Below are 16,494 nucleotides of genomic sequence, written 5' to 3'. Positions count from 1 at the left end.
GGAGAGTGGGGAGCAGAAAAGGACCTGAAGCAGAGGGGGAGGGGGAGAAGACAAGGTCAGATCCAAAGCACCAGGAGGGGGGTGGGGTAGAGCAGGGCCAGATGAGGAGCAGCCCCCTTCCCCATCATTCTTGATGGGCAATTTGCTAGTCAAGATATAAAATTCAATAATTCATCAAGAGTATCACTAATATCAAGAAGGCAGGGTAGAGCTGTACCTTAATATCAAATGCAACACACAGTTGTCCGAGTAGAAAAAATGTATCATAGGGATTTTAATAGCATCTTCTTGGTAATATTTAATAAAACATCCTTACTGATTAATTCTTGTTCCACATGCAGAACTGTTTGATCAACAAAAATGACTATTTCAGGACACATACATACTACTGGCACATCTATATTATAATGCAACCACTTCAATTTTAAGCATAATGCATTTATGTGCATCTTGAAGCACTGGGTACATTTCTCTTATGTAATTATATACATAACATCCTGCAAAGTGTCAATACAAAAATAACTAATTCAAAACTGAGCTTTCCCCATAATAATATGCAGGTAATATCTGTACCTTCTTTTGAGCAACAGCAGCCCGATGAAGTTTCTCTTTCACTTGGTTATACTTCTCTTCTCTTTCTGTGATGCGCTGAATTAATGTATGCTTCTCCTCCAACCATTCTATGCGTTTGTCTTCTAAACTCCTAAAAGAAGATAGATGAAAACTAGAGCAGTGTTCAGGAATCAATAACGGATAAGATGTCAACAACTGGGATTCTTGGAACAGATACTGTACGTTTCACCCTCCTCACTATCTTAGGCCATGTATTGCAAATATCCTATCTAAATTTCAATTGTGCTTGGAGTTCAATGAATACAGAATTTACAATGAATAGATTAATCATCGATTTAGTACAATGTGAGAAACTGTACAAACCAAACCAACTAAACTAATCAGATACATGCAGTCTGCTTTGGAATAGCATGTTGATCATTCATAAGTAACATGCACAAAACACATTTCTGCCTTCACCCAGGGAAGCTAAGTTAAACTGCAATGAAAGCGAGCAGAGCAGTGCCAAAATCAAAATCAGCGGTTACAAGGGCTATCCTGCTTTTGCAAGCCCACAATATGGTGGGCTGCTGTAATCCAGTCTTCTCTTGTGAATTGGGTAAAGGTGCAATGGGATCTAACACACAATCCACAAGTGCTTCACGCACCCCCACAGCTGGGTGACCACAGCTGATGCAGACTTCCCCCTGGGGTGCTTCACATACCCCTGTAGCTGACAGACTGCATCAGCTGCGGTCTACCAGCTGTCTGGATGTGTGGGGTGTCCCCATGTGAGGTTTGACCTAGAAACCACTATACAAAGCCCAAGCAAAAGTCTCTGTTATGTAACTAATGCCCATCTGCAATGATAAGGAGGAGACAGTCTTAGATAAAGGAGGCTTGAAAACAAAAGCAGAATCAGAGGACTAGGGCAAAGAGCTAACTAAAATACTAAAAATTACGCCCCTAGGTGGGGAGAAAGTATGCTAATGAAACATACATGTATGTAAATGAGATACATAGCTAAAAAACAGGTATAGAGACATGCTCAATAAAGAACTCCTTGCGTCACTCCTTTATAACCAATTAGCAAACAAGAATGCTTATGAAGGTCCAATACTCCTGTATAAAAGATGCTTAGAATTAAGAATCGGTGTGCTTGTTACATGAAATTATTCCGCTTGCACCTTGTATTGCTAGCAATAAATCTTCTTTATACTTTCACCCCTGGTATCTTTATTGGCCTTTGCATACTGGGCACGATCCCAGACTTGAGCTGGGGCTCAACACCTCAGCTGACAGGGCTCCCCCCAGCCACAGGGGCTGGGAACTCCCAGGTTCAGGGGGTGCACATGGTCCCCCAGCTGGAAGCTCCAATCAGCACACACAGGCCCCCTGGCCGCACATTCAGTTAACGGTGTGATAGGAAGCAGCTACAAAGTTATTACACATATTTGGTGGAATAACTGTAGCTTAATTCTCTTTTTATCACACCATTAATTGACTGAAGGTGGGGCTGGGTGACCACTTAAGGCATGATTAACTGGTTAATCACCACACCTTAAGTGTAACGTGTAGATGAGGCCAGAGTAGCATACAGTCTACAGCACTGCTTGTCAGAGAATATACCAGGCAGCCCCATGCACAAAACAATACCCCAGCTGGGCAAACATCAAAATACTGCTTGCATGTATGCAGTCATTTGCATGTTTAAAAGCACTGTAAAGGCACAAAAACTAGGTCAGATTACCCTCCCAGCCCACAAAGCATGTTCTCCTCAACTCTACACCTTTGGGTACTGTAACCCAGAATGCAGGTAGCCCACCTGAGGGGCACAAGACAGCACCTTATGTCCCTATACGGACATGTACAGCAAGTCACAATCCGGTGCTGATTAATACCAACTAATCTACATCATCAAGGTGACCAGAGGATTAATCTAGTGATGAGGAACCAGAAAGGTGAAGTGGCCCAAGGCTACTAGCTACAGTGCAGCAATCAAAATATATTCAGTTTTATACACTGCCATTCTCATCTGTTAACACAATATATCTCATTTCTGAAGATGTACCAGCTGTGGGACAGTTATTGCTACATCAAAGGCATCCAAATAGCTGGTGCAGCCTCAGGACTGACTCACGCACTCACCAACCAGCTGCAGTTCTAAGTTACCTTCTTGTACAAAATCAAAGGGTGAGAGTCCAACCTGTGCTTCTAGGAGATATGGCATTGAGCTCATGGTACCCTACGTGGGGATGTGTTAAGGCAACCTTTAATCTGCCTCTGTACCATCCCAATCCTGGACTACAATCAAACAGCCAGCCAGCTGCACTGGTGCCCCTTTGCATTGTCTCACTGGGTACAACTCTATAGGTGTCAAACTTCAGATTTTTATCTACAGTGCAATTCCATCTTGCTCACTTCTGGACCAGGAACCCTTTTAGATCCCCCTGGAGAATCAACATGACTATTTCAAATACGGCCAGGTGCATGCTGTTGACTTCTCTGTAAGAGGCAGAAATTCTGAACAGTATGGTTTAACATTAAACAGAAGTTACCTATATGTCTGAATGCTGCAGCACACCACAAAGAAGGCTCAATCACATGCTGCTTAGTGTTTTAGTTGGTCTGGTTTGGAGAAGCCTGCCTGTGGCTCCTACCTTCTCCCCACACCTGGCTCTGAGCTTTACAGCATGCTGACCCACTTTTTTGCTCCTTTTCCTTGAGTCTTTGCTCCTTGGCTTAGTTTTGAGAAGAGAAAGGTGGTTAGCCATGCTTTCCTCAACAGAGGCTCTGGATTCCTATCCATTACCTGCATTAGCTTTCTTAAATCTTATATCCTATCAGTGGGTTAAATGCTTTGTTTATCCCCTTTGATCTCTTCAACCCACCTTTGCCCCTCTCAGCACTGCTCCCTCCTTTCCTCTCCCTTTCCCTATCTCTGTTGTATAATTATTGTGCTATAAGGAGCTGGAGCAGGGATTCCTACACTTACAATACAACCCCCAAACCATAGCCATTTAAAACAGAGACTGACTCAGACCACCCCCCAACTAATCCTGGAAAATGATAACCACCAAGGTAACCATGGAGGACAAGCTTGTCCTGGCTAAGGTAGCGCCCCTACCTCAAACAGTCTCTCCAGCAACAGGCTACTTAATTCCTATGTTCACCAAGGCACCAGGCCTTACAATGGATCCAGATGCCTGCTTGTGCCCCTTCATTAACACAGACCACATCACTACTAGACCAAACAAAATCCATGGTTCATTCACCTGCTCCTCTAACAAAACCTAACATCATCATTTACCCAGTATCCCTCTGTCGTCTATACTGGACAGATCCTTATGTGCCAGAAAAAATGCATATTGATCTGAAGTCAAGTCCAGAAATACACAAAAATATGTGGAAATCACTTCAAACTCTCTGGACATTCTGGGCATTTACACACACACATTTGTCTCCTCCGACACGCTGGAGATCTGGTGCATCAGAGCAGCCTCAATTAATTGAGTCTCCTCCATATGCAAGTTGACGTGCCCAGTGCTGCTTTGCATGCATTTGTATAAATGGTGAAATGCACATCAGCGCTGAGAAAATGACGGTGGTGTGCTTTTGAACTAAAACACCTTTGATATGTTTTATTTCAAAAGTGCGCTGTCACCATTTTCTCAGTGCTGACGCACATTTCGGCGTTTATACAAATGCATGTGCCGCAGTGCCAGACGCTTTTAAAAATGCCCAGCACTGCGGCACAAACGTGTACAAATGCCCTTTGTCACTGACCTCAGAATAGCTGCTCTTAAACTGGCAAATTTTAAAAATAGACTTGAATGTGAAATTGTAGAATAAGAAATGATCCACAGACTGGATTTTTAAGTATGGTCTAAACTTGGACTACAGAATCTTCTCATTACCTGGATTAGCTTTTATGTCCCCATGGGTTTATTGCTTCCTTGTTCTCCACAACTCCTGCTTTTTTCAACACTACCCCATCTCTCTCCTTCCCCACTTCCCTGTCTTCTGTATTTAAGTCACTCCTATTTGATAGCCTCTACATGTCTTTTCATAGCATCTGACAAAGTGAGTTGTTGTTCATGAAAGCTTATACATCTGATTCAGTTAGTCTACAAGGTGCACCTCTACCTTGCCTTCTGCCTGACATCACACTAACACAGCAAACTCTTTCTCTATCTCTACTGTATTTAAATTACTTTATTCCTATCAATTTAGTACCCCTGTTCTCTGCCAGTCCATTCATAGCATCTTAAAAGGTAGGCTAGCCTATGAAAGCTCAGACCTTTCTGAACCAGCCTATAAGGTGCCATTCTGCCCTGCCTTCTGCCTGGATTTTCATAGATTCATAGATGTTAGGGTCGGAAGGGACCTCAATAGATCATTGAGTCTGACCCCCTGCATAGGCAGGGAAGAGTGCTGGGTCTATATGACCCCAGACAGATGCCTATCTAACCTCCTCTTGAAGACCCCCAGGGTAGGGCCCCCCTTGGGAGCCGTTTCCAGACCTTGGCCACTCTAACCATGAAGAAGTTCTTCCTAATGTCCAGTCTAAATCTGCTCTCTGCTAGCTTGTGGCCGTTATTTCTTGTAACCCCCGGGGGCGCCTTGGTGAATAAAACCTCACCAATTCCCTTCTGTGCCCCCGTGATGAACTTGTGAAGAGAAACTTATTCTAACCCAGATGAGTCATACAGGCAGTTCCCTGACACCCCACAATTGATGGCCGCTTTCTAAAAAAAACTCCAGAGAAGTTGTTTACTGCAGGCATCTATCTATCTTATCTCTTGGTCCCAGTTTCACTTCCTGTCAAGGCAGCTCCCACCTCTAGTACAACTTAACCCTCTGAGTTCAAGTAGGTAGGTAGCATTATTAAATTGAACAGGGAAAGCAATTATTTAAAAAAAGCCACACCTGAACTTCCCAGATTACTTCAGAGACGAGAGGTGCCAGCATAAATTAAGCAGACCTAGTTAAGCAGGCTGTAGCAACTGACAGTCTTATAGACTTCAAAGCCTCCTAGAATCTGCAGTACTGAGGCCATGATGTACCCTACCTGCTGCTTAGTGCCAGGTTTTTCAAGCGGGCTTCCAGCTACTTCCAACAGTACCTGAAGCATGAGAATCCTCCATTGGATAGATAGAGTTTTTACAGCCCTTTCACAACCCTAAAAGGGTGCCAATCCTTATCCAAGATATTACATTCCCCTTTCCACTTAAATAAAGCATTCAAAAGAGATTGAACTATTTAACATGCAGCTAACAACTGAAATTTATTTGTAGCCTACCAGGTTTTAGAACTTGTGCTAAGTTAAAGAGCAGCACTTGAAAAGTATGTCAGTAAAGCAGAAATTGTTAAGACAATAACTTTTGCTCAGCAGAACTAAATCTAGGGCCAATAATGTGATACCACACCTGCTACAATCTTTCTCATTTCCTCAAGATATATACTTTGTTTTAAAAGAAAAAATGCAAGTCTTGAAGTTACCTGTTTGTTAATTATTTGGTATTTTTCAGCAAGGTGTTAAAACATCTTTAAAAAGTAACAGCCTTAAGTTGGGAAAAAGCTTTGGTAGCAAGTTTGCCCTGGATAATAATTTTCACTGTACATATACTAGCTGCTCCTAATAAGTAGAAGAATGAAAAAAAAATCACCTGAAAGAGATCAAAATTATTTAAAACAATAGATTTTCAATTTGGAGTAAATCCTGATATACTTTTTTCGGGATATCCTACCTAACACATGGCATATGTAACACACTGAAAGAGACTGGAAAAGGGTTTCAATAATCATATCAAAATTAGAAACAAGCCCTTGTTTTGCCTTTATGCACTACGAACCCTGCTACTACAAAAATGCACTGTAGGTTTAAGATTGGACAAAATAGTGCATCCAAGATGCACTATTATCTGTGATCCTTGGAAAGAAATACCGTAAAAAAAATATCTAAATATAAAGAAAAAAAATCTGTTTTGACACAAAAAGTAAATGCATACTTCTCTGCTTCTTGCTGAGCCTTTTCTGCTTGACTTCTTGCATTTCGATAGTCTTGTTTTAGTCTCTCCAACACTTCTTTAAGTTTTTCATTGGAATCCAGCAAGTCATTTTCTGATTGAGAAAGTGAGGCCACCTGGAGCTGCAAATCATGAATTTGCTACAAAAGAAATAAGTTTTCATTTGAGGAAATACATGGAATTAACAACTGCTTCGGGACACTGGCATGAAGTAGGAGGCAGCTGGCTTGATAATTCTGCTAATTTGGCTCACTATTATATCTTTGTAAATCTTCTCTGTTCTCTCTTTTTTTTCCTCCCAAGCCTCTCTCTGGAAAAAAAAAGTTTTACAATAAATTCTGTCTAGATAAGGAAGACTACTTCCTCTGAGGTTACAACTGAAATGGAGAGAAAAGTATAAAGTGGAAGTCATTCTTTGGTACCCCTTTTTTGGACCTAGAACAGAGACACTGAAAAGACTGTCTGCAATGCTTCTTTTATAGAACAGGCATTTCATTTATCAAAAAACACAAAGGGGGCAGATTATGGTTCAGCTTTGTTCATCTGTGAAGGGCCTTTTAAAAATGAGTAAGACTCCCCCTCCTCCTTCCAGGTCTCTGCATCTCAGCTGCAAGTACAAAAGAATATGTGAATAGTTTTCTTAAAGGCAAACACAGTGGACGTGTCTACACGAGATACTACTGCACAGTCATTGCTGAGCACTTATTTAGTACATGCATTAGCAAGTACTAAATACATGCACAGTAACCGGAGTTACTGAATAGTAGCACCAGCGAATGGCTTTTAACTGATGCTACTGCACAGTAACTTAATAATTCTATGCAGTAGCATATTAGCATTGTCCGTGCTGTGATGAGCTACTGTGCAGTATTTTTCAACTACTGCACAGTTGGCATCTTGTATAGATGCACCCAGTGAATAATAAAAGTGAAAAATATGAATTTGTCTTGAGTAAAGGTATCACAGTGTAACTACACTTGATCCTGCTTTATTGAAGAAGACACATTTATTAAGTGCATCTTCCCTGTGTAACTCCATCTGGGTTACCTTAGCTGAATCAGCAACTAGTACATTTACTTCAGTCAAGATTTAGATTTTATTTCCAGTACTACTACCAATTCATTGTGCAATGAAGGCAACCTATTCACTTCTATAATGCATTTCTTAAGCTTTTAAGAACATCAGATAAAAGATGAGGCATAAATGTGAAGTATTATTTAGAAGGACTTCATAAGTCTACAGAATCCTGACTTCCAGTTTAACAATACATAAACAGTATTCATTAAAGCAAAGAACTACAATATAAAAATCTAAGCTTTGAAATCCTTTGTGTATGTAGTGAAATATGCCTTTGAAGCAAATGACTGATAAATCAGTTTATAAAAGGCAGAAAAATGTTTGTTGTATGTGTACATATTTTCTTTTTATCATCTATAACAGATTCTGGCCTTAATTTCCCTAGAGCACTGTAAAAATGTAAATGAAGTTTAAAATGAAGAGCTTTTGTTGGAAGAAGTGACAACCCTTTATTGTAAAACGTCACAATACAATACAAACTCTTACCTGTTTAAGATCAGCATTTTCGCTTTTCTCTTTTTCTAACCCTTCTGTCTGAATAATTTGCTGTTGAAGTTTTAACCTAAAATTTAATATAGTACACTTTTGTCTAATTAAAATGTAACTGTTCAATCTGTTAGTAGTTGAAACAGATCAGTCTGCTTAAAACTTTTGAAAGGCCGATTAATTTTTCAAACAAACATCCTTTATCATCAATAATAAAAGAAGAAATCCTGTTTGTACATCATGATTAGTACCGCACTGTTGTCAGAGGCATCATGAATTCCACTATTTGCCTGATTACTAATGCCTTCAGCTTAACAACTGAACCCCGCATGCAGGTAGAAGGGTATGATGAATTCACTGGGAACTTTGACAGCTCCCAAGCTAAGATAGTGGGACACCAGGAACTAAGAGTGGGAGAACTCAGATTATGGCTCTTGACTTGCCACTTGGAGCTTAATTACATGAACAGACAGTTTCTGCTAATGTGGGACTAATTCAGCAGGAAATCAATTTTAAATTAGTTCTGTAAAATGATTTTATACTGTGTTTATTGACAAATGAGGGATATTTTGATTAAAGTTCTGCAACCCTGACACTTCTGTTATATGATTTAACTATAAAGTTTTTTTCCTTGCCTTTTTCCTACAACAGCAATCAGACATTTTTTATTAATTTACTGGGACAAACAACCTATCAGCAGGATATTTTTTACTGAATATTTAAGGTGCTACTTAAAAAAACACCTAACAAAAACCCCTCAACAAAAACAATCTGTTAGAAAAATCTCATTACCTAACATTCTGAAGTTCTCTTTTGCTGGACTCTTCAGCCAACTGCACAACACGTAGCTTCTCTTCATACTGACCCTTTTCAGACTGCCACCGAGCATCTTGTTCCACTTTATTCTTCTCTAGCTCAGCTAATATGTTCTCAATTTCTAACCTGCAACAAGTTTAAGTGTTTACTGAAGAGCTATGACAAAGCAACACTGGAAACGTGCAACAGTTTAATTTAACATTTAATAACTTTTGCAAACCATGCCCTCCCCTACTCCTTTCAGAAAACGAGCAACAAATGAACAAACATACTTTTCATCTTGCAGTACTGCAAGTTTTTGAAAGCCTTCTTCTCTGGCAGCTTGCACTTTACGAATTAGCTCACGATCCTTTTCTACTAAAAGCACTTTGTGGCGTTCAACTGTTGTCTTCAGAATCTCATTGTCTGAATGCACTCCTGTTTTTACATTAAGAAGTATTGCATTGCAATAGTCACACAAAAATAATCAAATCAGTTAATATAGTTATTTTACAAGCTGATAAAATTGAACTATAAATCCACAGTTCAGGTCTCACACTGCAGCAATTCCCTCTCCCCTGCCCCAACTCCCCATGGTCTTTATTGCAACAAACAAAAATACTTTAGATACCGTTTTAAAAAAACACCCCATCAGGACTCTTTTAATAGTTTTTAAAATATAGAACAAAACAGGCAAAGTCTTTTTTTTACAGTATCAGTAAAATGCCCTTGGATGAAACTTTGACTGCAGATGAAAAAGGGATAAGCAAACAAACAAATTATAATTAGAAAATACAAAGTGAAGTCAATAACAAACGGACAATGAATTAGTAATGACAGCTTAGTGATATAGTTAGAGAATAGCCTGTGTTTTAAACCACTCTCATAAGGTAGAACAAGTATGGGGGGGAGAAGTGTCAACAATATCTAAAATTCACCACTCTAACATATTAGATGCTCCTGAGGTTGGAAGAAAACAGGGATTTGAGAAAATATTATGAATAGTGCAAGTTATCTAGTCATGTGGTTTAGAATGAATTTAACACTAGAACAGTGGCGAGCAAGGTTTTAAAATCTGACAAGACGTAATCAGCAAGGTACAGGCACTCAGTGGCAAGTTGGCTCCATACACTGCAGCAATGACCTCTGGTTTCTTAGGCAATTCAGTGAGAGACAGGGAAATTCTACAGCAGGTTCAATAAAAAGTGAAGAAATTGGGGGTTTTATTTAATTCCCCCAACTGAAGTTATTAGCAACATTACCTATTGAATTCATTTTTATTTTCTTGCGTTAGCACACTCCACCAAGTTATGATGTCAGGCTGGTTACTGATGGAACAGTGTTCTGTTTCGAGTTTTGTTTAGTTTCAAAGGCACTGTTCTGTTTTGTTTCGTCAAAACTCTTTTGCTGTTTCAATGTTTTGCCCATAGGCTATTCCACACCCAGAGCTGGGAAGATCGGTGCTGTTGCTGGCCCCAGCCAGCAGAACCAGCCTCTTGTCATCTGGCAGGCATATTGGGGGTCTGCACCACCAGAAGACTGGCACAGCCCCTGCAGCCCTTCTGGGGATGAAGGCAAGCCCCTGATCTATCTGCTGGATGACAGAAGGTTGGTGCTGCTGGCTGGGACCAGCGGCACCCAGGGCCGTCCCTAGGGGGGAGCGAATCAGGGCAACCACCCCAGGCCCCGTGCTTTGGGGGCCCTGCAGAGCCAGGTGGAGTGGCCGTGGCAACTCTGCGCTACTGCCACCGGCTTCGCATCCGGACGCTTGCTACCTCCTCCACCTCCCGCTGCCAGCACTGTGGCGGCTTCTTTGCACCCAGGGCACATAGGATTGGGGCAGGGGCGTGTCCCTGCATGAGCTGATTTGCCCTGGGCCCTGCACCCTCCTCAGGTGGGCTCTGGTGAGTGAGCTGCCGGAAGTGAAGCCGGCGGCAGCGCAGTCGCCTCGACCACTCCGTCTGGCTCCACGGGCCTCCCTAGAGCGTGGGGCCCAGGGTGGTCACCTTGATTCACGCCCCCAGGGACGGCCCTGGGTGCTGCTGGCCTCAGCATAGAAACTGGCCTGGCATAGAAACTCAGAATCTTTTGAAACTTTTGAAACATTGAGTTCCCTTGTTTCATTTCAAAGGCTTTTGTTTCATTTCAGTTTCACTGTTCTGAGCTTGAAATGCATCGAAACAGCTTTGAAACAAAACACCAGGTGAAAGTTCGCACAGCCCTACTGATTAAAGTTTTAGAAGTAGAAAGGGAAAGAAAAAAGGTGACTATATAATATGGCAATATTCAATAAAATTGATAAAAAGCTGAGTAAAGGTTTATGTTCAAGAAGTGTTTTGGAGTCATTAACTGCTGTAAGCAGAAGTAATGCTTTCACTTCTAGACCTGGCTGAAACTATTTCTAGCCTCTCTGACCAAACAGCAAGTCCAAATTTTCAGATGTGCATGCCACAATCAATAGTCTGTTTTGGGGAGGTTAATTTTCATTGCAGTGTAGTTATATTTACAGGTTACAAACAGAAGCCATTAGAAATTAACTGTACATTACCATCCATTTCACTTTGAATCCTGTTTTTCTCTCTTTCTACCTCACTTTTTGCTTTTGCTGCCTCCAGTTTGACATTAGCTACTTCTAATTTGAGTGAATGCTTAAGTTCTTCTACCTGTGGATTAGAAAATAAATCCAAATAACATATCCCAGCAGTTTCTTGGGTCTGAGTTTTTCATAAAGCACATTGCTGAGAAAATATTTTACATAACAGTACTACTCTTATTCTGATACAGGATGCTGAATACATTCTTCTTTCTGCAGGGGTTTGGGTTGAACCTTGTCTGTTCTTCTTTCTGCTGCATTTCATGAAGTAATTCCAGAATAGTCAAGGTTATCTTTAAGTTTGCTATACATTCCATGTGCTAATACCAATAAGACTATAAACTATAGCCCCCTATATTAGATTCTAATATGCCACTTCTTTTTAAAGATCCTCCAGATATGAAGATAAAAAAAATTATCAGATAAATTAGCAGTTATGTTGAATTAAAAAAATACAACACTGTATAGGCTTGCATGTCCAGATAGTGAAGATGTACTCAAAGAAGATAAGCAATCTACTAAACAGGGTGTCAAACTACTGAGATGTAGTAGCTGGTAGAGGTGTGTGAAGCAGGCCGTATTAGATTCAGATTCAGCCCGATTGGGGGACAGTGATTCAATTCGCTGATTCGGATCACCGTCCCAATTCGATTCGGCTGAATCCAAATCTGAAGATTCGATTCTGATTTGGATAACCAGGGATTCGGCCATAGACACACCTTTATATGTTTTTTCTACATACCTTGAGGTACCAGGTGTGGCTCATGAATGCTGAGATGGTGGGGCACATGGAGCGTCCCACAGGAGCACGGGGGGATTCCCCGTGTGCTCAGTGGCAGACCCTCCCCACACCCCCTCAGTCTGGCGATTGGGCCACGGGGGGATCCCAGGTGTCCCCCCCCAGACCCAGGAGGTACCAGTTGCCAAGCCGGGGGGGGCGGGCAGGATCCTCTGCGTGCCCCGCAGCAGACCCGAAAGTGGACCGGAAGTGCTTCTGGTCCCTTCTGGTTTCACTGCCAAGCACACTGGGGACCACCCCATACTCCTGTGGGATGCTCCATCTGCCCCACCATCTCAGCATTTGGTGTCTGAACCGTCGAATCTCTCCGAATCGAATCGAATTGGAGGCTTTTGATTCGATTCAGAGAGATTAATGGGTCTCCTGATTCAGAGATTCAGTCGCTGAATTGGGCTGGATTTCCGCCGAATTGAATCAGCAACCAAAGCTTCGTACAGCCCTAGTAGCTGGCTGGTTCAACACGAATACAAACAAAACCACTCTCTAGCTATCTACATACACAGCCTAAATCTTGAAACTGGAGGGCCAGAGTTACTCATCCTGGGAGCCACATCAAGAGCCAGGGGGAAGGGGAGAGGGTGCTGAGCAACTTGGAGTGGAAATGAACCCCCTCCCCACCCATTCCCACACCACCGGCTTTCCCTGAAGGGAGCGCACCCTGCAGCAGGGGAAAGCTGGAGGAGCAGCAGGAGGTACCAGGCTGCGCTGTCTCCAGGAGCCACAAGTACCGTGCCACAGTTTGGCCACCACTGCTTTAAACAAAATAAGGTATCTCACTATTTTCATAAAATCTATACCTCCTATAGTTAGCTGTCCTAATAATGGAGAACTTGAGATAAAAGATTCCTCACTTGAAGTGCCTTATTATAGAACATGATGCCTTGTCACTTTAAATGAAAACTAAGATGTTGACTCTAAATTATTTTTCTGGTTGCTAAAACCTCAAAATCTGGTTAAAATATAGCTAGAAAGATGACAGCGACATGAAATAAAAAGCAATACAGGAAAACAAAACAATATTCCTTGCAATCCCTATTTTTTTCAGCTTGACAGCTACTTACAGCCCATTGGAAATCCTATATTGCCACACTATTTTTTAAAAATCCAGTTCTTTCTAGTTTTAAAATACATTTTAAACCAAATAAATCTTTTCGAAAACTGATGTGTACCTCAAACTCCCTCATAAAAACAGTAGTTTAAAGTAGAACATCAAATCACTAAAGACAATTACTGCCTGCATTGAAACTTTCTATAGTTTAGGCTTTTGTGCACAGTAATTACATGGTCAGTGAGAATTAGATATCTAGAGGAAAGCACTTATAATGAAAATCCATTTGCAGTGACAGATGTAATTACAATCTGCTAGCACATACAACTTGCAAAAGGTTAAGAATGACACAGTAGCTTATTAAGTAACTATATTGTAGATCTGGATGCTTAAATATGAAGTTGAGAACATTTTAAGGCAATATTCAACAAGGAATTAAGGTGGCCTTGTGGGGTGAAAGACCCACTTGAGCATTCAAAGGACCTGTGTTTAGGGCTAAGTTTGGCACAAAGTGGAAGGAAGGGGAAATTCTACTACTCATCATAGGGGCAAATTTTCATGAAGCGACAAAATGAAGATAAATAAGTTTCCACCTCCTCCAAGTGACACCAACAGTTACTCAAATTTCTCACTATGCCTGGGGTCATTCACAAAGCAGCAGTGAACACAAACCCCAAAACTGAACCACCCTTTGCACAACTGCTGACAGGGAGAAACAGGGAAAAAGAGGAAAGAAAGGATAAAGCTAGTTTTCTGGGGGGATTATTTTTTTAAAACATGATATACGGAGTGTCACCTTCTGGCGCTGGAACTTTTTTCTTTTGTGCAATATGTCTAGCTGATACAGCTCAGATCCTCTGTTAAGGCTCCCAGGTGCAACTATAATTACTCTCTCTCTCACACATACCCCATGCTATATGAGGGAGCTTGGAAGACTAATTTTGCCTTATTCCTAAAGAAGACTAGGCCAGCAGTTCTGAACTGGGGTGCCACAAGACTGTATCAAGGGTTGCATGACGCCAGCACTGCTGCAACCAGTTGTAACTGCCCCACAGGCCTCTGTTTCTAGGAGGTGATGAGGCCAAACCAGGAAACAGCTGTGGCACGAGGGGGCGGTTCTTGCCCACTTTAGGTTTATGGAGGGGGCAATGTGGGGAGGAAGGGGGGGAAGGGGTGCTACAGCACCCCAACTGAAAACTGCTGAGGTAAACTGAGATAGTACAACAGTGGTTCTCACCTGGAGTGCTGTCAAATTCAGAAAAGTTATGGAGGGGTGCCTGGAAGCTAAAAAAGACAGAACCATTAAGTTAGGTTCTTGGGTGGGTAAATAGTTTCAATATCAGATCAGCACTGATATAAATAAAGTTGTCTGTATCGGAAATCAGGCTGATATGGCCAATAATTTAGCCAATAAATGGCCTGTGCATGTGTGCAGCCGCAGTGCAGCACATAGGTGGTGAGGAGCACAGCCCGGCAGCTTGGAGACCTGCATGCAGCTGATAAGTCTATGGTGGTGGAAGGGGAGGGGAGAGGGGTGTGTGGGGAGATTGAAGTCCCTGCGATGAGGAAGAAGTGGGGTTGGGGCTGGGGCAAGCACTGCCCAGCCGGGGCAGGGTGGGTGTGGGATGGAGCTGCGGCTCGTTCGGGGGGGGGCGTGGGGAGTGGGTCCTGCTGCTGCGTGCCACTCATCCGGGAGCTGCTTGTCCAGCAGCTCCTACCGCTGCTCCTGCAGCTCATCTGGGAGGGCATGGAGGGAGGGGCATGTGCCCCCAGATCTGTGCGGGGTGGGCTGTTTCCAGAGGGGTGGGGCTGCACTTGGGGTGGGCAGCACCGGCACTGGGAGGGGGCTATGGGTGGAGCTGTAGCCACCCCAAAATTCACTGTAGACCCTCTGAATTCCCTTCCCAGCACTGTTGCCGCCCTCCCCAAGCACAATCCTCCACCGGAAAGAGCCCACCCTGCCCCGTCAAGATCCAGGGGCACACCCTCCCCAATGCCGTCCTAAACAAGTTATAGGAGCAGCAGCGGGAGCTGCCAGATGAGTAGGTGAGCGCCAGACAAGCTGCCGGATGAGTGGCTCCAGGACGAATGGCGTGCAATGGCTGGAACTGCCCACGTCTCCATGCACCCCCCAGACGAGCCACGGCTCCATCCCTCGCCCAACTCACCCTGGCTGAGCAGCACTTGCCCCAGCCCCACTCCTCCCTCACCGCAGGGGCCTTGATCTGCCCTTCCCCCTTCCCTTCCACCATAACAGACTTACCAGCTGCACGCAGCTCTTCAAGCTGCTTGCTGGTATCAGAAATCGGATCGGTATCAGCCAATATGTCTCCTTCAGAATTGGCTACTGGTATTAGCCCCAAAAATCTCTATTGGTGCACCCGTAGTTTCAGGCTGACACTGATTTGGTTTTGTGTTCTAAGTACTGAAAGTGCTAAAACCTGTCTTTAAGCAGTCCTGGGATTGTAAAAAACTAACTTGTAATTTGTTCCATAGTTCACGTTTCTCATGCTAGGTATATTCTGGAGACGTTATCCTGATAACAGTAACTGTTAAGTAATGTCAAATATATTCATTTATTTTGGAGTTTGAGTTCCAAAAAGCAGCATATTCCTGTTCAGAATCTTTTTAAAAAAATCAAACTGTGCTGAAGGTATTGTGCATGCTAATTCAATATGTTTAGCTAGAAGCTTTGGATTCCCCAGCTGGCTTAGGAAGTGGTGTGTGGCCTGCTGAAAAACAAGGACCTCTCTCACAGATTGAGAATGTTATAAGGGGTTTTTTTCCTGCTGGCAGAAATGAGTACATTGAATAAATGCAATTACAACTACTGGCATTATCTTTGAGATGGAATGAAGAGAAGCGGTGCTCCATTAACTTTTGTCCAAGTCTTTCTTCAATGGAGGCATAATGTAAGGGCAGTGCGTATACCCCCACTCCCTGACAGCAAACAGCACAACATGCTTGTGAATGGAGACAGACAGAATCACAAGGCAAGGCTCATGTACCTAGGAGTTATAGACTCATTTCAAGGAATATCCTACCAAGACCTCATTGAAGAAAAGAAAAAAATGACCTGAAGCAACCTGGTCAGCAAGTTAGTGGGTTCAGTGTA

At 42.6% G+C, this 16,494-nt stretch overlaps 1 protein-coding gene across 5 annotated transcripts in view; it reads right to left on the bottom strand.

Moving 5' to 3' along the window:
* Positions 1-16,494, bottom strand: part of CEP83 (centrosomal protein 83) — a 35,833-nt gene that overhangs the window by 5,079 nt on the left and 14,260 nt on the right. For 3 of the 5 annotated variants that reach the window (XM_006027054.3, XM_025208138.1, XM_025208136.1), the window contains exons 8-13: positions 11,488-11,602; positions 9,233-9,377; positions 8,937-9,086; positions 8,145-8,220; positions 6,564-6,721; positions 574-703 (exon numbers count right to left, since the gene is read on the bottom strand). In XM_006027054.3, the coding sequence (XP_006027116.1) occupies positions 574-703; positions 6,564-6,721; positions 8,145-8,220; positions 8,937-9,086; positions 9,233-9,377; positions 11,488-11,602 (774 nt within the window). Of the gene's footprint in view, positions 1-217; positions 344-573; positions 704-6,054; positions 6,222-6,563; positions 6,722-8,144; positions 8,221-8,936; positions 9,087-9,232; positions 9,378-11,487; positions 11,603-16,494 lie in introns of those variants that run through there. The other 2 variants (XR_003094873.1, XR_003094874.1) reach the window with 2 other exon arrangements.

Source organism: Alligator sinensis, unplaced genomic scaffold (assembly GCF_000455745.1).
Source record: "Alligator sinensis unplaced genomic scaffold, ASM45574v1 scaffold141_1, whole genome shotgun sequence".
Classification (NCBI taxonomy): domain Eukaryota; kingdom Metazoa; phylum Chordata; order Crocodylia; family Alligatoridae; genus Alligator; species Alligator sinensis.
Note: the sequence above shows the minus strand (reverse complement) of the source record. Positions and strands in the feature narration are given on the sequence as shown.